The sequence below is a fragment of the Sipha flava genome, unplaced genomic scaffold (assembly GCF_003268045.1).
Source record: "Sipha flava isolate LNK unplaced genomic scaffold, YSA_version1 217_pilon_pilon, whole genome shotgun sequence".
Lineage (NCBI taxonomy): Eukaryota > Metazoa > Arthropoda > Insecta > Hemiptera > Aphididae > Sipha > Sipha flava.
This window is the reverse complement of record NW_020272843.1, coordinates 1,309,029-1,334,680: the sequence shown is the minus strand read 5'-3', so window position 1 is coordinate 1,334,680 and position 25,652 is coordinate 1,309,029. Positions and strand designations below refer to the sequence as shown.

Genomic DNA, 25,652 nt, shown 5'->3' with positions numbered 1-25,652 from the left:
ATTTTAAGCCAATTCCCAATATTGGAATTTTCTTAATTATACTCAAGTTATAATTGTTCTTTACTTTAAATGTGCCGAAACCAACTTTGAGCTAAATTAAAATTACGAGAAACAATTTAACAATCGGTGTAAAAATGTAATAATGCATCGTGTGCAGATATCTCAAAATCTACATGAAACTCTTTAATATTTAGTTCTTAATTAAGTTTATGAACACAAATATCCTAAATTGCTATCCACATTGTAATATACGTTGAAATTGACTTACACTTCAAAAACAAAAAATTACTGGCACATAAAAATTATTTTGGCCTTCTGTCTACCAAGATAAAATGTAATTATTAACGTGTGCGTAAACCAGTTATACATTTATTGTAAACGTGTGCCCAAATGAGCCGATTTTTCAGATAAAAATTATAAATTGTACGCAAACAAGTTGCAGTCGAATTTGGAAGTTTGTGTACGTCATTATGGGTGAATGGTAATTCCGGTGTATTTATAAGCTTGAAATCTTTCATCAAGTATGGAAGTAAGAATTTTTTGATCGGACACGATTTATTTGTTTACATATTTCAAAACGTATTCTTCGATATGATTATCATTTGTAAATAAATTTGGGAAAATTTTTTTGCTTGTTAAGAAATTTCACAATTTTAGAGTTATATAAACAAGGTATTTTAAATAAATATATCCAAAGACCTCTGCAAACGACAAAGTTCTACGGAACAGTCAAGATTTTCATATTTAACACCAGCTGTAGATAACGAGTACGAAAAACAGTCGTAAACAACTTCAATGTTGACAATTGTGTATACCTTTATATAGTAGTGGATTATTATTTTAAAATTTAACACGAAAATATGACATACCGATAGTATAATGTTTCTCTGTGTGATTTCGTTTACATAAAAGTGTCAATATTTTTTTTGAAATCTGATGTTTACCGTGAAATTCTCCACGGTTTCCTTTTTTTATTTGATTAGAAAAGCCCTTTGGAAATTCATAAGATAAATAAATTCCATATTAAAATATTCAATTCCAATAAAATTATTTCTACGGAATCGCCGAAGGGGAAATTACTCAGCTCTTTTCGTAAATGAATGTACACTTTGAAAAACGGTATAAAATTAAAAAACGGTCATTGGACAACAACCAATAAAGCCTTTTTTAAATACTCACTGTAATTTTTTTATTCTATTCTTCAAAATATTACTATGGTGATTGGATATAAAATTTAATAAAGAATTGTATAAAATGTATAAAGTCTATAGCTTTATAAAGAAAAAGTATAATATATTTTTTTAGTTTTTAATATCATTATTAATACATTTAACATTTATACATCTATAAACATCAAATAACCTAAATATATATATATTTCAATTTACTACGCTACTCCAAAATCAAATTAAAAATCTTTTGGCAGATAAAACTAAATTCAACAAAACATGTACAATTTAATTTTAGCGCAATGAATCAAAAAAAAAAAAAAAAGAAAATAACGTATTTATTATTTAATTTTTTTTTTTTTTTTTTGTAAGTGAATCAAATTTCTTATTACTAATAACTTTCTAGATTTAAAGCCATTTTACCGCAGGGAAAATCACGATTATCTATTATAGACAATTTCAACCAGAAGAAGTGTTTCGATAAACAAATAAAAGGTAAAAGATAGGATATGATTATTAGTATTTAGGAATTATTTTTTGAATTTCTCAACCGTTGTCCAAAATTTAGAAAAAATGAAAAAAAAATTCAAAAAACTTCAAATTTCATATAGAATCCCAATTTTATTAACTTTGTATATGTACCTGATGAAGACTTTTTAATTCGAAACCGGTCATACTTTACAAATATAATAATACTCCAGACTAAGTTTTTTTTTTATTTATATATTTCTATAAATAAACTATTTGTTTATTTATTTATAAATTTCAATTTCTACCGAGATTTGAACCCTCACCATTAATAATCTCATATAATTTAGTCACGCACTATTTATTTTTTTTTTTTTGAGATTGTGTACATGATTTCAACCAGAAGTGTATCGAGCTGCTTTACAATCTAAAGATAATTTCTATAGAAGATATTGTGTACATGGTACTTTGAAAGACTTAATAATAACTTAATAATTACAAAACACTGACGAAAAGTTATAAAAAAAACGACAACATTTACGACATAAACAATTTTCGACAAAATTTTAGTTTAGTTTTTAGTTGAGTTTTCTTCGTGATTCAAAAAATAATGACCAAGAGACATAATATTTTTACTGAATGCTTGTATCACCGTTTTCTAGAGATTTTATTCTATGTTATTCAAAAGATTATTTTTTTTTTAGTTATTTATAAAAAAATTTAATTTTCATGTTTTCTTAGATTAATTGAAAAATGTCAATAGAATAATTTTGGTTTGACAAAACGTCTTGTTAATTTAAAACAAAGTTTCTCATACATATATATAATCGATAAATAAAAATATATACATTGGTGTGAATATTAAATTTTGACGAAATTATAAAAATCGGCAACATTTTTGTTGTAAAAATGCATAATATTATAATATTTGATTGAAAATTACATACCAGGTTTTTCGTCTGTTTCATATCATTCTTTGTTGTTACATACAAAAAATGGAATGTCACAAATATGATTTATAATCATTACACAATGTAATTTGGACGAAATCAGATATTTCAATGAATTTCCATGAAATTATACAGTTGAATCACAATAACTCGAAATTAGTTAAAAGGGAATAAGAATTCATTTCGAGATATCTATTATTCGAGATACTAACTCGAATTTTTCAAAATTAAGTCAAAATTTAAGTTATATAATGAGATATAATTTTAAAATTGTACGATAAAAAAACATTATAATAAATATATGTATATAAATGTTATCACAAATTCTTGTAATTTGCCTATGACTTCGAATATAGAAACATCCGCTCTTCGGACAAATTTATCAAATTACCTAACAGTTAGCAATGATGAAATTGCTTGGTTCGTCGTTATCATATTTAAACATTTTTCAGGCTCATCATTTTCATCATTCTCAGAATCACTATTTATTATATTTCTACCCATGATTTTGTTATCAATTAACGGTAAACTAACTACAACATTATCATCGATTGTAGCATACGATTGAAAAGTAGTTTATTGATTGATATTAAATTTATCTGCTACAATTTGTCAATCATATGCACCAATCATCGTCATTGTTTTCCAAACATATCATCATATCATCATCACATTGCTCTTCATTAAAACAGAATCCAGCTTTTTTGAAACAATTGACAATTTTACTCGTATTTGGTTGTACATTCCATACATACAAATACATACGTACTGTTATTGTGCATACGCTAATAAACAGTTTCTATCTACTCGTTTAATCTTTATTATATATACATTACAGATATAACAAATAAAATAATATACATCGACTAAGCTATTTATCACAATTTGATATTCAAGTTAACAAGACTTATGATACATTGAGTGTTAAGAGAATTTCTAAGGGAATGAGAAAAAAAAATCAAGTTATCGAGGTTCGAATTATGGTGACTTGATTGTATAAGTTATTTAGTTACAGACATTTTGTAGTTATAAATTATTTTAAAGAAATTTGTGCTGTTTATAGGTATTTAATATTTTCCATTTTTCAAATCTTAGATATATTATTCTTATTACGAATGTCTGACTATTTGAAGTACATTATTAATGTGAGTTGCTACCTTATAATAAATTTGATTTTTCTACTATATTAACTGACTTAAGAAATGTAACTAATCTACTTGTTTTTTTTTTTTTCATCCAGAATAGTTATTTTGAGAGTTATTTATTTTAATTAATTAAAATTATTATTTTATTTCGTTATTTAATTATGTAATTTTCCCCGACTATGGAATTTCACCCTTTTTTATTCGGTTTCTCTTCGATGAATTCGTCATTTGCATACATAAACTGTTTTCTGCCATTCACAAAATATATAAAGCTTTTGGTTTGTTTCGGTTAAAACGCTTGATGCACACAATTAAACGATGTACTTGCTGAGTCGAAGCACTGTTATGGCAATGAAAGCGTTTGTGATTCGCATGGGCAGAGCGATTAAATATCATAAATATTTGCGTCGTGTGATGGCGAATCGTCGAAATAATCTTATAATAACGTGGTCGTCTTATAATAATGTCTTCAAAGCGTCCAGTAACTTTTAAACGACCGCAGAACGTACGCGATTTAACCGGGTCCCTATCTCATAATGGTGCAGAACAAGTAAAGAAATTACATTTTACACCATGTCTATTACATGTCGGCATAAAGTACAATAAGAAGAAAAAATATGCCGGAGATCCGTAGGGATGTGGTCAACGCGCAAAAGTTTTCCACTATTCTTATTTGTGTTTGTCCTAAAACGCTCAGTTAATCCAATTCCATATACGACCTCATGACATTGTCATTATCGACATCGTATTGTTGTATTATAAAACCATGGACTGTCAATAACACACGCGCGCGTGCTCACACGCTCACACAGTTGCAGTGTACGTAGAGTACATAGTGGAACTAAAACAAAATCAGTGCAATGCTACTAGTGTGAGATAAATATAGTAGTCGTCACTTGTTATGATCATGATTAATGAATGCAATCGTGTAAATTTATCGATAAGTGTAAGTATAGATCGGATGTACACTGAAATGTGTAAATTATCTCGTTCGTTGTAATTAATTCTCAAATAATGTTATCACTAGGGCGTGGATTTTTTTGTAAATACATAATTTTATTGAATGTGAATTTCTTTATTCTGATGAACAGGGTGTATATATGAATAAAATATGGCTTTTTTTATTTTACCCGTTTTCACATACAGTAGAATCTCGCTTATCCGAACCTCCGTTATACGAACCCTCTATTATCCGAACTATAATTAGCGTATCCGAACGTTCTGTTATCCGAACATGAAAACTCGTATCCGGTCAGTCGGCCGGCCGGTTTATCGATGTATCAAATTATCATAAATCATTAGTCAATCATTAGTAAATCACCAAAACGCAACGGGCTTATCTAAATGATGTCCTCGTGTATAACTTGTCAGTTTAGTTCGGCTCTCTACCTCACACACATCGTTATACATCGGACAAATATATTACGAATGTCAATTAACTAAAATGTCTAATAAACGTAAACGTCATGTTCTTTCGATGGAACAAAAAATAGAAATTCTTGCTAAACTGGACAAAGGTGAGACTAGCGTATCTTTAGCCCGTATTTATAATATAGGTAAAGCAACAGTTACAGATATTAAAAACAACCGTCATGCAATCATGGATTTTGCGTCAAAGATGAATAGTGATTATGGAATAAAAAGAAAAAAAGTTATGAGAATCACAAAATATCATGATCTTGACAAAGCAATGGAAATGTGGTTTATACAAAAACGAAGCTTAAATGAACCAATTTCTGGACCTTATTTGAAAAAGCTCTTGAGATGAATACAAAACTTAAGGGCCCTGAAGATTTTAAAGCCAGCAGTGGCTGGCTTCATATATTCAAATCTTGACATGGAATACGTGAGTTATAAATTCAAGGTGAATTATTATCAGCCGATTCAAGTAGCGCTGAAAATTTTAAACAAACATTCCAATTATTTGTGGAAATAGAAGGATATTCTCAAGATTCCGTTCACAATGCCGATGAAAATGGCTTACTCTGGAAAGCACTACCAAAAAAATCATTTGCTTCTTGTCAAGAACATGCAGCACGTGGTCTTAAGGTATCCAAAGAAAGAGTAACAATTATGACATGTGCTAATAATGCTGGGACCCATAAATTGCCATTACTACTCATAGGAAAATCAAAGAAACCACGGTGTTTCAAGAACATCAAAAGTTTACCTGTAACGTATACAGCTCAAAAAAATGCCTGGATTGACTCTAAATTATTTTTTAATTGGTTTGAAAATGATTTCATAAAAAATGTGAAAAAAATGGCGTCAGGATCATCACAAGATAGGTAAAGTGCTACTAGACAATGCACCCACTCACTCTTCCACCGATGTATTAAATTTAATTGATCCAGATTATCAAGTCATGTTTCTTCCACCAAACGTAACGTCTTTGATTCAGCCCGTGTATCAGGGAGTAATCGAAAAGTTCAGAAGAATGTACCGAAAACAAATGTTGAGGAGACTTTTATTAAATTTAGGCACTGAAGAAAGTGTTGTTGCATTTTCAAAATTATTGAATTTGAAACACTGCTGTTACATGGCAGCAGATGCCTGGGATAATTTGACTGAGAAAAATTTACGAAATGCTCAGAAGAAGTTTTGGGTTGCTTCTATGGAGTTAGAAGCCGAAGAAAAAACTGATCTAAATAATCTTGATGATTTTGTTGATTTATTTAATGAAATTCCAGGATTTAATGACTGTAATTATTATGACGCTATTGATTGGTTAGCAACTGATGTAAATGATCTAGGATATCAAATATTAGATTGCGATGAAATCATTTCTTCGTTGCAAAATGAAGAAAGTGATGATAGTAGTGATAAAAGTATGGGTGCACCAAAGGACCATCATCTGCTAAAGCATTTGCTGCTTTTGAAACTGATCTTGAGATGTTTGAACAGTAGGCCGAATGTTGTCCAACACAATTATTTCTACTTAAACATTTGCGAGACTTAGCTGCAGAAGAGTGCGTTGCAGCTCATCGTCAAATTAAAATGGATAATTTTGTCAAAATATATAATAAATAATATAAGTAAATGTAATTTATTTCTAATAATGTATGTACTCGTATTTCTGATAATGGAATGTATGTAATTCTAATGAAATATCAATTATAATAATAAATATTTAATTATAAAAATAATTAATTAATACATCATATTATAAAAAAATTTTATTTTATATTTCCAATATCCGAAATTTTGCATATCTGAACTAGGTGTGGTCCCAATTAGTTCGGATAATCGATATTCTACTGTATTTTGATATTAATACATATTTTCAAATTTTCATATTTATACAATCAATATTTGTATTAAAATTATATTGGAATTAATTTATTCTTTACTTTCTTTTTATTTTTTCATTATATGTTTATTTTAAATAATATACAGTGAGTTTCAACTAATATAGACCAGCCTCGTTTTCCCACAACTAGCGATTGCTCATAAAAATGGAAATTAGTTCAAATAAACAAAAATTTATAATATAATTTTTTTTTTTTTTTTGAACAAGTACATTGAACCATACAATTGAAAAATAATATTATGTAAATTACTATATTGCCAAGTGTAACCATTGTGTGATTTCTTAATAAAAAAAAAAAAATGCATGTAGTTACTTCATGCTATATGACTATATCACATATACTTATGCTAAATTGTATAAATTATGTATACCTAATTGTGAAATATAAAAATAAAAATAGAAATTATTACATAAATAAAACTAAATAAAATTACTATTTGAATTTCGAAGATGAAAAAAACGTTGGAATTGCTCGTTCTTTTAACTGTTTAGTAAATATTTGATTGTCAAAATGGGTACTCTTCAAGCTTATCAGACAGTCTATTTTCATTACCATCTTGCATGAAGAAGTTCTGCTATAAATGAATACATTTTTTAGCATTTCTAGCTGTAACTAGTGGGTTAGTATCATATTTTTCTTCTTCTTCTTCCAATTTCCTTTTTTTAAGAACATTTTGTACTACAATATCACTAATGTCTTTATTATTATCAAAAAAGGAGTATTTTCATCAATATTTTATACTGATTATTTTTGAATAAATAAAAGTTTTTCATTCAATTCAATGAACTTAGATCTAAACCAACATAATTAAAAGATCCATAATGAATGAAACAATTCAAAATATTTGTACAGTTAACTTCTCGTCAGCTCTCTAAAAATTGCCCACATAAATCGAATCGAGTGCTCATATGCGGTTTTTTTAACCTTGTTAATATACATTTGTATTAGGATCAAACCATTTTGTCCATTTTACCCGGATACTCATATTCACCAGTGCCCACATTTTGCAGAATCCACTGTGAATTAAATTAAAGTAAATTTGTTGTAGCCAATATGTAGATATATTACATTGCATTGATACATTTTTTTTTTCTAATGTACCTTGCTAATTGTAATTTTATGAAAATGTTCGTTTAGTCATATTAGTTTTGTCAGTGCTAAAGTGATTAAGTAAATTAAGTGGCTATCACTGTAAATTCTATATTACAGCTATAGCAAGCCCATTGTAATAATAAAACGATAATCAACAAACGGTTTGAAGTCATCGCGAGATGAAAATGTTCAAGTTTTCTTTAAATCTACTTATTAGTTTATTCGCCCTGAAATATCAAACGAAACTATATGTAATAACTGCAGCTGGTTGCGTTTTCATTTTTAATGATATTATAAAGGCGTACAAGAAAATCCAAGGTGTTTTTACAATAATTACAATATAAATAAATAACGACAAATTCATACTGCCATTATGCCAAACGTGTTCTAGCCATTTCAAATTACAACCACCCGCATATAAACTAAATATTTTTTTCTTTAAATGCTAAAAGTGAGCTAAAAAAAAAAAAATACCTATTTATTGATTGTTACACGTTTTCAGATCGACTGTAAATTTAGCCATCTTAATTTTTTTTCTCAGAAAACACTTTGGGTTGCCGATTTTAATCGTACACTACATTTTTAACAAATACAATAAATCCTACGACTCTATTCATTGAACGGTTTTAATTATAAACGTATGTATGGTTATAGATTTTGTTCGTTATAGTTTCTATACAATTATTTATATAAATAATCTATGGTACCCAGATTATTTATGGACTTTCTAATACAATATTGGTTCTAGAAAAAAAAGCATAATTTTACTTTGAGGCATATAAATCATAATAAAAAAAAAAAAATCAATTATTTTACGGAATTCGAAATTTCGGTAGACAATTTCAAAAACTGATAACTTTAAACAATTTGCGAATCTCATTAATCGCTCTAATAAACACGGATAATAAAATTTAATTTACTAATTGGTACTACTTCATAAATAAATCCAACTTATAAATCAAAGAATTTTCAGAATTGGTCATGGAGGGTGGGGAGCTAACTCAGATATCATCTACCAGCTGAATTCTTAGGCTTAATGGGGAAAAATTTTTCTTACGCATAAAATGCATATTATCATATTTTATTCACTCGCGATATAAATTCGGAGGACTTGTGGAGTACATAGCCGTAATATACTTATTGCGAAATGCTCTAAATTGCATAAATCACAGAAAGGAACATATATGGGACTTGAATCCCTTCAATTAAATTTATCTAGCTCCGCCTTTGTTCTTTGCAGTGATGGTAGTAATATAAATCACAGATACTCAAGAATAAGTTACAAATGTTACCTATCTACCAGCCGCCAACCGAATGGCTGCTCATAATTTACTTTCCCTCCAACAACTTGACGTTAGCCTTATTAATTTTTTGGGCATTTATAATCACGTGCTTAAAATTACAGTCGAAAAATAATTCGAATTTGATATGTTATTTTTCCGTTACATATGAGCATTAAATGATGACGCGTCTAAAAAGAGTAATATAAGTTTGGCAACCGTTATACCGAGAAAACAGTGATCAAAGAAACGCCCACTCATATAAAATGATAGGTATTTTCCTGTATCAAGGAATCAATTTAATTCGATTTGATGGGTTTGTGGACAACTGTAAAGCGATATTGACTGAACAACTATGTTTTGTGTTAATTCTTCATAGAGTAGATGCCATAGAAAATAGAACTTTTCAATTTGAATTGTTTTAAGACTTATACTCGTAGAGTAAATTCAAAAAAATTGTAATAAGTAAAAACAAACTTATCTTATCGTATCAAATAAGAAAAAAAGTTGAAACATAGAATATACATTTTTAAACGATTTACACATCGACTTGGACTGATAGAATGTCAATAAAATAAGCGTAAAAATAATATTTTTATAACGTAAGAAGACTGTGAAAACTATAACGTATAGCCTTACATGTATTTTGTATAAATTAAATAAATATATTATAAAATATTTAAATAAATTACAGATTTATAAACAACAGTATAGTTTTATAACTTGTTACTATTTGAATATTACTTGGTAATATTCGAAATATACAGTAATAGGAAATAGTAAATCTTAAAAATGTAAATTCTATTTTGTTATTTTTAATGCAATGCAACAGATAATTTAGTGAGAAGTAAATTCGCAAATTAAAATTTACCATACACATAATATTTCGATTAATCTTTTTTTTAAAAAATCCACATTCGAAATTTTAAAAACATAAGTAAACACGAATTTTCATTTTATAATATTCTTAGTTTTTATAGTGTTTGTTTTACTTGTGGATTATAATCATATTGATTTTATAATAAAATATGAAATTGAACGCAAAATATTGATTTGTATAACATTAAAATAAAGTACATAATTTTTGCCATATAACATGCGCTAACATTGACTAAATTAATTGAAACTTAACGATAAAACAAAACGCGTAATTTTATTGAAATCCTTAAAATATAACAACAACAAATACAAACAATTTAATTTTAAGCATCTTATTTTTGATTTGCTTCCATTGTATTATTACACCTATATGAATTGAATATTTAATTTAAATTTAATACAATTTAAATTTCCAAAATTTAACTTTCGTACTATGTGAGTAAAATTAAACATATGACGTACTGTCAACATAAAAATATTTTTGAATTCAAATTATATGCACTTGCGAGATTTCTGTTTTTTTTTCTTTTAAATCATATATTTCCCCAAATAATTTCGTCTTTTAAGGCTTAATCGTTATATTTGGTTTAGTAATATAGATTATTATCTGGTTGATAATCATTGATATGCTCCTTTTAATTCAAGCAGTCTTCGATGTATTAACTGTAAACCAAATAATTGTAATTGCTTTTCTTTACCTATAACATATGCAACATTATACTACGTATATTATTTTATATTATATTTATCACCGCGATCACGTCATAATATATTGTACTCCGGCGATATTCGTTTAGATCTCGTACTGTTATTTAATTTTAGTTTTTAATGCATTTCGTTTTCATGACGAATTCTATTATTTTGATGAACGTTATTATTGCAACAATATGTGAGGTCTGCTGAATAGTACTTAATTTACCCGATATAACATTATTTCGTCATACCACAGCCACGAATTTAACGTCCATTGCATGTGTAGCTCAACAAATCCACAAACATCAATACTGCATCAAGACAACAATGTATTCACTCTTCATTGAAAATAAATTTATAATAATACACATTACAACGTAACGCAAATAATTTTATTGCTTTGAAACCGCAATCGAACGCGATATGACGCGAAACAAATGTCGTCGTCGTCGTCGTCGTTGTAAACAGCAGCTGCTGCAGCACAATGTTCTACTCGCTGTTGTACGAATTGGTCTCGACCTAAGGTCAGATGAAATTTTGCTGTTAAGAATCTAAATGTCTACATAGATATCATAATAATAATAAAAACTTAAAAATATAACGCTGCTATGTGTTTTAATACTGTTTTATTTTTACACATTCGTGTCGCACGGCGGCATTGGCGGCGGTGGGCCAATGTGTCAGTCGTAAAATTAGTCTTTGATACTCGGTTATAGAAAAATTGTGTGTTTTTCACGTCACATGGTAGTTATAATTTAGTACAATATACTTGAAGTTTATAAACCGTCAAGGGCCGCTTTGATATTCAAATGCCATTGATTGACTGTTAAACCCAAAAACAATTAACGACGTCGAAAACGTATTATATTATTTTTTTTTGTCCACACGCAATGAATCTCAAACGTCCACGATAGGCGTTTTATGATTTTAGCAGCCTGAGTCATCATTTACCCATAACCTCATTATAAATCCTGTAAAATTGTGTACCTACTCTTATAATCTCACAATCTTGTAACAGCATAACGCGTATCACATAGTCAACTTATACACTCAAACACACTCGATAAGTAACCATAGACCGTGTACCGATTTATTGTAGTCATTATTATTTTTAGAGCCTTAAGTTTATAATTTTTTGTACCACTTAATTCATTCTTAGATCAGTTAAATATCATAAGAATCATTATAAGCCTAAATCTTCTAAAATTTGATCTCAATGTATTCATATAGATGGAGACATTTTTTTGTATTCAATATAAACTAATTTTACGATATTTTTATGTGTAAGCAACTGTTTTTGTAACTCTAATGAATCGGATCGTATTAAACACTTTAACATTACATAATACACATTTTACTTTAGTACTATGCAAAGTGTGTCATAGTAGGTACATACTACTTTAGACCCTGATTATGTGATGTGACGAGTGTGCGGTGGAATATATTTGTTGTTTTTGTTAGAAGGTCAAGTTTAGTACGCAGAATATAAAAAAAATTAAATCCTTTGGCCAAGTAAACATTATACGAAAACCAAACATCGTTGTACATTCACAAATAACGTGTGTAAAAGATCATATATTGTTGGAAATCCTCATGGCATATATGAAACGCGGAAATGTGAGTGTGGCTTGACCGTGAATTCGAACACAAATCCGCTAATAACCGTACTGCAGTTAAGCAATACCAACATTACCGAACTGTGATGTGACGCGGTGACAAAATCTTCAATCGGATTTCACAAAGACTGAAAACATAGGTTTAGAACACGTTCGGTGGCTGTACTTACATTATCATACAACCCAATCTGAATTCTAATTTGATTTTGAACTTGATCCCGCAATATTTTTCTAAGTTTCTCACATGCGATCAATCCAAACGACTAAAGAGCTATACCTACAATAAACCCTAAAGTGTATATAAATACGTTTTTAAAATTACGATTTATTTGTACCACGTAAATCTTTCCTAAAACAAAATGGGTGTATAATATTGTTAATAATTATAATTACCTGTTATTTATACAATATTCGGTCGAAAAAATATAACACATTTATATTTATAGTATTAAATTTCATATTTTACAGTAAGCGTATTAATCCTACGTACATAAAAATCGAATTAAAAATTAAAACCGCTAAAATCATTAAATATTAATTTTAGCCAAACATTTTGTTGAACGCGAACTGACCCGGAAATGAAAATAATTTTTGGGCCCACAACCGATGACCGATATTATTGGCCGTAATAATGTGATATAAATCCCCGAACCAGTGTAGTGCAATCTGTGGGGGAGAATTAGGAGATTGTGGGACATTAGGGGTTACCAAATTTTATTAGGGGGTCACCAAAAATTTTAAATCAAATAAAAAAGTTATATACAAGTACCTATTATGTATATTATTTTATATATCATACAATTATTTTGTACTATCGCGACGGTACAAAATAATTGTACGACGCATCGTTGACTATGTCAATATTAATAATGTCATATATTGATTTTGCGATAGCAAGTTCTATAACAAGTTCATATGGTATCAAAAACGTCGTCAGAATTAAAAATTAATCGAGAATGTTTGAACCAAAAAGTTAGCTAGATGTACTTAACTTTGTTAAGGAATTAGTCTTTTAGAAATTGGGCCCTATATGAAGCAGAAACATGGTCTCTAAGAAAAACTGAGGAACTAAGAATGGTAGTGTTTTTTAAATAAAAGTACATAGGAAAATGTAGAAAATGTATGAGGTACACTTTTATGTCCAGACAGATTAATGGAGGAAATTACACAACGATTAATTGCAATCCCTTTTTCAGCGATCAAATATACTGAAAGAGATTAGAAAAAGGAGAATAGTTTGGGTAGGACATTCCTGGAGGAATCATGAGTCACTGATAAAAAAGTAATAGAGGAAAATCCTGCAGAGAGGTAACTTCTTGGAAGACCACGTTTAAAATGGGAACATTGCATAAAAAAGATACTGAAACAGTGAAACTGAATAGTCATTGGCGGGATCTAGCAGAAGATAGAGATATATATCAGTATGTTTATTTAAAGGTATGGTCTTGATTGGTCGAAACCAAAGAAGAAAAAACTGTCTATATTTTAGTTTAAAATGAAAAAATACTATTATTTTATTTCTTTCTGAAATAATCAATGCTTTTAAAAATAAAATGCATCTATGGAAAATTATATCGACGATAACAAATTTGAAATATTTATCCAGATATTTATCGGAATTCCTCAGTGATAATCGAATGGATATTAATAAGATAAAATAAATTATAACTACTCATCTAATAAGTTTACGAACAAACTTTAATGCACGGTTTTAAGATTTTCCAGAACAAAATTGTAGTGGATAAGAATTTTTTTCATTTAATTTTAAATTAAATTTAAAAGTAAGTATATATAAAACACTTACATAATTTTGGTTAAAAGTGAGGTCGCCTCATCGAATAATAATAATTTGAGAGTCATGGATCAAAAAATGTTGCATACCGCTGCTCTAAACTACATGTCAACAGCATACCCCATAGATTATTGCGTCTTAAATTATTTCGAGATTTCGTAATATTTTATTGAAAAATCATCGTAACACGGCACTGCAAACTTTCATACACCCTCAACATAACCTTATCGAGTCATCAACGTCATTAACGTTACTTGTCGTTAGGCGTTGTTTGCAATTAAATCTAATTGAGAGATGACTGAATATTATGCGAGTCGAATTTAATCGGAATCTAGGTCCGGATACACGTTCTGCCATGGTATGAATTTATATTCGAATACGTACTGAGGCATACACACAAAAATCAAATTATAACATTATAACTGACTAATCTTAATCTTAAATTCACACACACACACACACACACACACACACACACACACATACACACACACAAATTCAGAAAAACTTACAACGTGTACGTAAACTGATGTATTCTAAACGCTTTATTAAAGTGTTTCCGACGTGACATGTTTTTTGCCGGGTTCGCGTGTTCATAAAGTTGTTCGCGTGCATACGATCTTCGCGTTGCATGCGAAAATAAACGACAGCACACTAAAGGTCTCAGTTTTTCAGAACGGTTATACTCCTATAAAGCGTATCCGCGACTCGCGTGTGTTATGCGGAGGTGAAACCGTGCCAAAATTATCCGTCGGTCGTCAGACAAATCTTCGTTTGACGTTCCATGTGCTTGCCGGTATTTTTAAATATATTTATACATACATAGAGAACATTAGTTAATGATATTTCAAATAATACGTAATACAAAAAAAATTAGTGTTTTTTTTTTCGTCGTTAAAGTCAATTGTAACACATTTAAACATCCAACCGTCGATTCGATTTGATAACAGCATTACGTTTTCTACATCGATACAGTAAAGAAAAATAATCACCTTCATAAAAGTAATAGTTTCCCTGGTCGATTTCGCAAAATCTAAAAAAAACAAACACTAATCGATTACGAAATTTACATTTTTTAATTTATATAACGATTTTCGTTTAAATGTGCACAACGTATCCGTACGAAAATACGTTTTGAATATAAGTAAAATTATTTTTTAGGAATAAAATATTATAATATATTATTATATTATTTGATCCGGTACCGGAATTTTAATAATATGATTTTAAATAGTTTTTGAAAATTATATTTCTCAAGAATGATGTGTACGTGAAAACAGTACGTGGGATGTGGTAGACACTCGAACACGAAGTATCATTACAATTATGATTTCATTGGAATATTTTGAAATGTTTTCTTTCAGCAGTTACTTTATAGAAATCGACGAATATGTATCTGTTATTCGTGGTACGTGGTCTCTGGTCATATCGGACCTCTTACGGTTTAAAATATCATCGATTCATAGAAAATACCCAGTTAAAGTACGAAAAAATAAAACAATAATATAGTATGGCCACGTTAATTACATATTAATGTAAATGTATCCTTTTTCCTGGGTCATAAAAATCGGTATCGTATATCCGTTTTACACGTCCAATTTTTTTTACATTTTTTCAGTTTTAATCATAAATGGTGAGCGTCAAAATGAAGTCAATTTTATTCAACGTTATTAAAACCAAATATTTCGCTCGGTAGTTCTGATGTTTAATTAAATTTAATATTCGATGCTGCTTGCAGGATCAGTGAGAAGTGTACCACTTATTTCAGCACGAGATTTCAATACGAAAAATATAAAAATTTATCTAAAATCCAACAACATCATCGGGGTTTTTTCACACACATGTTTGTTTTTGGTTTTTAGACAAATACTATAGATTGAACGATACTGAAGTAAAACATTTTTTTCATGATTCACTTAAAATATGAAAAATATTATTATTTTTTTTTTATTTTTTTTTTATCGACGGATATTATTTTATTTATCTTATTATTTTTTTTTTAATTAATTGATTATTTTAATTATCTTATTTTTTGCAAAGAAAAATACGCTAATGATCTTAATTTTTTTAATCGCTTTTTAGCGACATTAAAGATATGAAAAATTTAACTTTATAATTTTTTTGATCTTGCCGTTTAACGAAAACAGAGTTTTTTGTGAAGTTAAATACTATAATAGTTGTAAGTAAATTTTTCTTTATATTATAAAATACTAATGTTCAGATGCCGATAATATTTGTATTCTTACTATTACTATATTACGACCTATTATGATCACAATATAATATCGGATTTGTAATAAGAGTTTTTATTTTTTTCATATTTTCAATTTTTGTAATTTACTGGCCACTTGTAAATTCTTCTTTTAATTTTACCAAGTTTTTGAATTTAATATTTCCATACTTTGTCCCATTTTGATAGGCAGCTATTTTTATTATTTGGTTTTTAAATTCGGAATATGTATATGTATTGATTTTTTTGAGTTTGAATCGCCGATTTCTTTTGCGCCTTTGTCTGCTTTTCAGTTTCCTTTTATATAGTATAACTATGGCCGGGGATCCATAATAGTGTAATTGATTTATTCTATGTATTAATTGAGTTTACTATTTTAAGGGATATGTCACTAAAGATAAAACGATTTTGTAGACTAGTTAATATACTCAGAGAGTCGCTGAGAATTAAATAATGTTGATCTTCTTAAATAGATATATCCTGTACCGATTTTAAAATGGCAGTATAATATGGATCATGTATTTTTGCTATGAAAAACGATGTGATTTCGCATGTGATTGCTACGCCTACTGCATTTTCAGATTTGAAAGCATTTGCGTAGATTTCTTCGTAATTTTAGTATTTTTATTTAATTTCGTGTAATTATTGTATACGATAAATTTTGTATACATGTTCATTTGCTTGTTTTTTATTTTGCTATGAAAATAAATCGATGTTGATATCAAAGCTTGGTATCCACGTTGAAATGTTATTATGTTAAATCTGGATTATGTCACTAATATTTGGTTTATATTTTTCTATTAATTGTTTAAAATAGTCTAAAAGGGTTGTTTTTTTATTTTGTTATTACGTGCTGCATGAGCGACGTATGACAATACAATATTAATTCTTCGAATCTGTAGAAGGGTTCACCAGAAATGGCGTATTTACTATCAATTGAGCTTGATTTATAGGGATCTTCTATTGCAGTTCGTAAGCTTGTATTGTGTGTAGAATCTATTACTTTTAATTTAGATTGGCTGATGAATATAATACCGATGTATAATCTGTTTTTTAAAGAATATGTGATTTTTATATTTACATTTAAATTTGTATGTCTACTTCCCAAAAGGTGTAGGATAATATTTTGAAAATATTGAGTCTATCTGACGTTTCAATTTTTATTTATTTTTTTTTTTTTTTGTGATATAACTACTTCACTTTTTGGTCAAAAACTGCACCGAATATTTTTATCTCATTTTTATTTTGTATTTCATTTTCAAATAATTTTAATTTTATTGTGATAACAACTTTTTTTATTGAAAAGAATATTACTTAAGATTTTTTGTGTGAAAATGTGAAACGAGTTTCGTTGAACTGTTTTGATAGTTGATTTATGGTATTTTGTAAAAAATTTTGTACTTACCATTTTTTGAGTTTTATTTCTATACAAGATATTTATTTCATCAGCGAAAGAGTGTAAGAGTGTATAATACTGGCTTTTTATGTTTAAAGTGATGTCATTTATTACTATAAAGAACAATATTGTTGATATATTCGATCCTTGTGGTATACCATAAATGCCGTTTTTTTAGACAAATGATAAGTTATGTTAGATAATGATTCGCCGAATTTTACTTGAAATGTTTTTTTTACTTAGAATATTTTTCATACAATTAAATATGTGGCCGTTACTTAATATTTTTTTTTGCATTTTTAGATTATTCTGTGTCTCCATGTTCAATTGTAAGCTTTTTCTATGTCCAGACAAACAACTCCTGGAAATTGGTTTTCATCAAATGCATTTTGGATTTTTGTTTTAATTTTTATGAGATTATTCATTGTCGAATGATATTTACGAATACTACTTTGATCTTTTGTTTTATAATTTTTTTTTTCAATGTAGGTCCATGTTAATCGATAATTTACTATTTTTTCTAATATTTTTCCTAGATTTTTTAAAATAGTTGTAGGACAATAATCTTTAGGTGAAAATTTGTTTTTCCCAAGTTGGAATAGGAATAATAATTTAAACAATAATAATAATAATAATTTAGAATAGGAATAATAATTCCAGTTCTCTATTTTTAAGACATATTTTGGATCTCCATATTTTGTTATAGATTTGAAGGCGTAGTTTTAGGCTATTTTCTGGGATGTTGTGGATGAAAGAATATGGAATTCCTTCTAGACCGGGACTTTTATTTTGCATTTATTATTATGTATATATATATATTATATTTATTATATAATAATGTATAAAGAACAGGTAAAATGAATTACGTATGTTTGAAATTAAATATTAATATTAATAGTGCTATAATATAATAACAATTATAATTTAACAATTTCGTCATAATCATAATTAATATTTATCAAAGTATAGATTAAATATTTACTATATAACATTCAGTTAATGATTATCCATAACTCATAAGACAAATCCCTTCATTTATAGGGGAAAAAACGGTAGTAGTCCATTTTTATCGATTTATTTTATTATTAGTTTCGATAGTAGTTTAGGTGTAATATTGACTGTTCAAATTGTTTGAGTGAAAAAATCTTTTATCTCGTTATTATTAAATGGAGAATATTAGATATATCGATGAAGAAAGATTTTAGTCCATACTGTCGTAGGAAAAACAGTTTGAAGTTCAACTCCAAAGTTTTTATTTATTTATATTTCCATTTTTGTTGTATCTATACAATAAAAATACAGAATACTGTATCTTCACGACGTATAATTGTGATAAAAAGATGTTACAGGAAAAAGTCAATAAACACTAATATAATTGAAGCTAAATATTAAATTAATCAAAAAAAAGTAAATTTTAAATTTTTATTTTTAAACAATAAACATTATGCCGATCTTATTATAAGCAAACCAAACAGAAAAAAATTAATTGCCATTTCTCGCACTTAAATTGTATATTTAACAATATGTTTTGAAAAACTTTAGTTATATAAAACAGAAAACTAATTTCACAGTTGTATATTTGAAAAATAAATATCATCTTTGATTTATTATCCAATAAAACTTTTGAAATTTTCTTCAAAAATACTCACAGCAATACTTTTAGTTTGTATAATAATCTTTGACAAGTCAATATGTGATGGTAAGCAAACTGCATTTTGTTTTAGATAAATCACTACTATACTTCATTGGCTCTTAATATTAAATTGATCACTATTTTTCATCATCAAATAATATACTATAGAATATTCTTAGACAAGATTAATTTATCTTTTTTCTCGAAGTATTGTGTGCACTTTTAAATATTTTACATAAGTTTAAAGTATTTAGAATATTTGCTTTTATGGTGCTAAGTAGTCTACTTACATATTCTAACTTATAAATAAATTGTTTGTGACTCGATTATATAATTGATTCTATAGCCAGCAGTAGCTATAATTCAGCGTTTTCTATACTTTTTTATTCGAATCTCCCTTTTAATAAAAATAAACTATCATGGCTAATAAAAATAAGGCACATGTTACAATAATTGTTTGACTCTTTGTTTTTTTTTTTATATTTTATTATTTGAGTATTCAAATATTTGTATTCTCAAAACAAAATGATATAAAAATAAATATATGAAAATTTTACTCCACACATTTCAAGAGTCGCATGGTTTTTGACAATCGCTAAACTATAAAAAATAATACTAAAAACATTTTATGGTATTGAAAATTCGTTAAACATGGTTATTTCTTTAATGGCTTGATAATAAAATGCGATGAATAATTTACTCTATCAAATGTATAATATAGAATAAATAATAGTCCATATGCTGAACATTTAATTGAAATAAATTTATAATAAACTTAATATTTTTAATTTTCAAGCACTTACTATATTTTATTTAAGAAAACTCAATATCCAAGTATACTTTCCACGTCAACAAATCGAAACATTTAGTGAAATTCAATTACGCAAAAATATCAAAACTTTGGCACCTAAGTTCATATTATTATAGTTCTGTAGCTTAAATACCTTTTATCAGTTGTGAATAAAAGAATATTTTCAAGATAGTGTCGTATCCTTTTTATAAAATACTGTTCAACAAAGAATTTATTGCATTTATCGTTTTCAAAATGACTTTTACTCGTACACTTCACGAAAGTAAAACATTAACTCGACCATTTTATTGGTATAAATGACATGTGATATAATATATAAAATTAAAAAGAAATATTGATTAAAATATTTGTACAGCTAAAACTGGACATCTTCGATTTAATTTTTTTTAATTGGAAAAAATGATTTACGGAATTATTTATTATTTATTTTATATGCTTGGATTATATATTTTAAAATTTGAACTTCAGATACCAAAATCCTAAAAATTTCCAAAAAACTAACTTCTAAATAAATAACCGTCAAGTACTCTCCAAAAGTGCTAAAAAAGTTGTAAAATGAACTTTTTACAATCATTAAAAGTATCTGAAACGACTTTATTTTACACTGAAAGCGGCACCGGAAGTTTTGAAAACAATACTAATGCATCAAAATCCCAATCCTATTTATTACATCAAAATTGCAATAGTACGCATTTGAAATTAATTTATTATTAAAATATTTTTCATTAGTACTCAATATTATATTCATTGCACTCTAATAGATTATATTCTAATAAAAAGTTCTTTTTTTCTAGAAAACATAAATGAAAATCAAACTATTCGAATGGTCCGTTAATATTTTAGATAATACCTACCTATACAATAAAATTACTTCTAGAGTGCTTTTTAAAATACCCATCGACTGTGTCGAATTGAATATATTTAATTTACCTACGCTACATTTTTAACAAACAGCTAATATTCCCATTGCTTTTTTTTTTTGTCTTACTTTTAAGTTAAAATTTTTTAATGCTACTATATTTACATATACTTAGTTTATTACATTATTATTGAAATAAAATCATGAATTCCTGTAATCCTGTGCATCGATCATTCGAAAGCATCGACAGTCCGAGGAAATAATTTTTTTGTCCGGTGTCACAGAGGGTATTATATTAAACATAAATATGTTTTTATGACACGCTAACTACTATTATATGTAAATTACCTGTAGGATCCTCCAGGATTTTTGTAAAAAACATACTAAATTGAACTTGAACATAAATTCTCAATGTTTATTCGCTGTTATACGTACCTATTTTGCTAAAAACATTTAAAAATATAAAATTTTAACTTTTAATCATGCGTGAAATCACTACGTTTTCATTTTTAAAGTCGACAAAAATGAAATGGAATTATGAATTTAACCATGTTATTGTAACCATAACCTCATTTTGGTTATCTTTGGCTTTAATTTTGGATAACAACTTATTAAGTAATTTGTATTTAATGTAATACATCCAAGCACTTCAGAACATTGTTGACAAACTAAACTCATTCTAATGAAGATGTTTATGGATGATCGATTTTTTTGGATTATTGTAAAAAATAGATTTATATTAAATAAAAAATATGTCTTCTCATTTATAATAATGAACGGTCGTTAGTAACTTACGGAAACTATATACATGTATTTATTGTATATTTTTATATTATAATTTATTTATAATATATAAACATTTTCTTCCAAATATTGCTTATAATAATTTTTTTATCAAATTTTTCATCAAAATTCAAAACTAAACTAGCTCACACAACTGCTAATTCGTATATAAAACAATTTTAAATAAATCAAAATAACAAAGAATTTATATTGAAAATAATTTAAAAACATATAAATATTTTCAAATCATTTAATTAACCTTTCAGAAAATAATTGATGTTAAAATTTTCGAATTATTTTTTGACTATTTAATGCGTTAATATGTACGACGCGTATAATAGTCATAATTTGGTGGCAATAGGTGGGGCTTTAATCCTTAAATTAATCCACCAAGCCAAGTAATGTTAGATTTCAGGAAAGCTGATGTGCTTGACGAATGCGATGTATACGGTACAGGATCAGCCAAAACAGCTAAAATACCTATTAAAATATATGTCGAATGATTCTGTAACGAAATAAATTGTAGTATTATAGAAAGAATAATAATAACAACAACTGAGTTATAAAAAAATGTGTTCGGTGCGTGCTGCATGTATAATCTAAATATAATTATATGAGTCAGACTTCTCATAATTATATATTTACATTTTATTGTCCGATTGATGAATGAAAATTCAAAGTTGCAACTAATTCAGGATTCTATGTATTCAAATATTATTACATTAAACAATGTTATAACTGTTATTGATAATCAATCAATAGTTATGTTTTTAACCATGAAACAACTATTAGTTATATTATTGGTTCATAAATTGTAATTCAGGTTGTATCATGTCGAATCAACTTACGGTTTTTGGCTTATTTCATTATAACATAAATTTTAATACACGTAACTGCCAAATTTTGAATTTTAATTAATATAATTTCTAAGTTTTCGAAAATTATCCATTGAAAAATTAAATTTATCACTATCATAACACTTTTTCTAAGTTGACATTTTTTTCTTAATGGTAAAATTGGCTTACATGATACATCTTTCATTGTATACCTGAAAACTGTAGGTTTTTCTAAAAATGTTGACTTTACTCATAATAAGTATATAATTTGATTATAATACATCTTATAGTATATTACATGCTGAAAACTTTTTGAACTGATTATTGAGCATTCTGTAGCTCGATATATAAACTATATAACTATTATCAGTAGCTCTTTATTATTTCCACTATCTGATGTAAATGTTTTCATTCGATGTTTTACGTCAATTCAAATAAATTATCAGGGACGTTCTTTTTATGTTTCAAGATTTTTCGTTTAAAATGTTCACTATGTTATATAGCGTACCAATACTATAATTATAAAATCTTTTCGGATTCATTCGTCGTTCCAGTAATTTGTATAACAAAAACTTCTAAGGTTGAAAATCTAAATTTCGAAACTAAGAAATTCTCAAATTTGTTGCATGTGCACATAGGACATATATGCACATATAACAAAAAAAACCCTATCCAACGATATTGTTACTTTTTTTTTCCATTACATTCTGACTTATGTAAACCAATCATAATTAAAAAATATAATAATACTTATATAAGATTAATCGTGTAATTACGATAGAATTGACAACGAATACCATCTCGCTTTTGTAAAGAGACTCAATCTCGGTCTTTGAGAAATTAGAATGATGACGTTATTTTAAATGAAATATGTTAATCTTATGAGCTCGCTCTGAATATTTCTTCTTTATACATAATCTCATTATATAGACACTGCTATCAGTAGATTCAATTAAAGGCACTGTGGCTAAAATCAACATTTCGGCACGAATATATGATTACGGCCGATCCCTCCACCACTATACTCTGTACCATTATTTACAACAAAAACAGTAGCTTATTCCGTTAATTCTGCGAAGAAAATGTTTTGATTAATTCTTTCATTTGACAATGAATAATTATTTATTTTTTAAATGGGAGACAATGCATGCCAATATCATGTTCAACTATACGATTTACCTAACGATATAATTTCATAAATCATAATTATTTTAATATTTTGGTTAGAAAAAATTATACAATTTAAAATTAAAAAATTTAGTCACATTTAATGGTAATTTCAAAATATTGTGCTGCTGATAAATAAACAATCCCTATTTATAAATTATTTGGTTTTAGACAGTAATGAGTTAAATTGTATGCTAAAAAAATTAATTTTACACGACTTAACAATGAGACAAATATTTTCCTGAAAGTCCCAGCCACACCAAATAATTTCATCTTTTATTACATTTTCTTCATATAGTTCTAAAAAAGTAACAGATCTAAACTACTAAAAATCTAAAGTTTTTGTATGAAGATATGTGTTTTATATAACACATATGACCAAATCAGGATGTTAAACTTAAATTGTTCAACATTATTAATATCATTTTTACTTATTGAAATTATATACTTATATTTAGTTATATATAATTTTATATTTTTCATAACATATTTAAATATAAATGAACGGTTGAAAACACCATTTCCCGGATGGTTAGCGTCTACATATTTTACTTATAATTATGATACTAACGCAATAGTTAGTTTCAATAAAAGTTGTCAGACGGATTAAAATAAAATAAAATCCACATTATCTTAATTTAAAGGCTCAACTTTAATTTTGAGTTTTTTTTTTTAATTCAAATACAAAACCAATTGATTTAATGTTATTTAAATTATCAGCTTTTCGAGTGAACTTTTTCGACTCTTTTTAAGGAGCTTTTCATACATCGGCCCATGAAGATGTATAATGTACATAAGATATAAAAAGTTTTGTTTAATCATTGCAATTACAGTCTTATTATATATCAGTACAATACTATGAAGTTAAATGATTGTTCTTCGTAGGCAGAATGATCAAATGCGTGATGATCAAATTGAGTGTCTAACGAAATTATCAAGAAAAAATCCCTTGAAACAGATGTCTGACTTTTTACTAAATTTACACTTTGCTCAAAGAAAATGTTAATAACGACAATCACGATCCTATAACTACCATACTGACAAGTTTAAAGTAACTATAAATCCATTATAAATATCCCTAACATGTCTGAAAAATGCAATTTATGTCCATACAAAATCTAAAAACTTCAAATTTAAAAAGCAAATACACGAAGTATATACTCTTCTGAAATATCATTGCCGAGGCCGTGGATTCAGTGTTGAATGGTTGTGATCATTTGATATGAAAAAAGTTGGTTTGAAATCTATCTAAATCTAATTTGATTAAGTCAACAAAGTGTAGAAGTCACGCAATGTCAAAACCATACCACTTACTATAAATATTACTATAGGACATATTTCTTTTGAAAAGCAATAAATAGAAAATAATTTCATTAAGTTCATTTGGTCTTTAATATCTCAAATACGTCATGTTAGTATGGTTGTCCTCGAAAATAGTTACTTAGTATAAAACAAGGGCGTATTTGAGTTGAGACCATGGGGGGGGGGGCGAAATTAATTTTTCTTTTATACAAACTTAAAAATAATTTACAGTTCATTATA

The 25,652-nt window shown here is 27.3% G+C and overlaps 3 protein-coding genes across 6 annotated transcripts in view; all 3 read left to right on the top strand.

The window, feature by feature from the left end:
• The window catches only part of LOC112682965 (pyrokinin-1 receptor-like), an 88,506-nt gene that overhangs the window by 5,177 nt on the left and 57,677 nt on the right, over positions 1 to 25,652 (top strand). The window lies entirely within an intron of this gene.
• LOC112682979 (jerky protein homolog-like) lies at positions 5,177 to 5,500 on the top strand. Its single transcript, XM_025553777.1, has one exon. The coding sequence runs from the start codon at positions 5,177 to 5,179 to the stop codon at positions 5,498 to 5,500; it is 324 nt and encodes a 107-aa protein (XP_025409562.1).
• On the top strand, positions 5,497 to 6,691 carry LOC112682978 (jerky protein homolog-like). The gene is made up of 3 exons (XM_025553776.1): positions 5,497 to 5,539; positions 5,597 to 5,904; positions 6,005 to 6,691. The coding sequence occupies exons 1-3, from the start codon at positions 5,497 to 5,499 to the stop codon at positions 6,689 to 6,691; spliced, it is 1,038 nt and encodes a 345-aa protein (XP_025409561.1).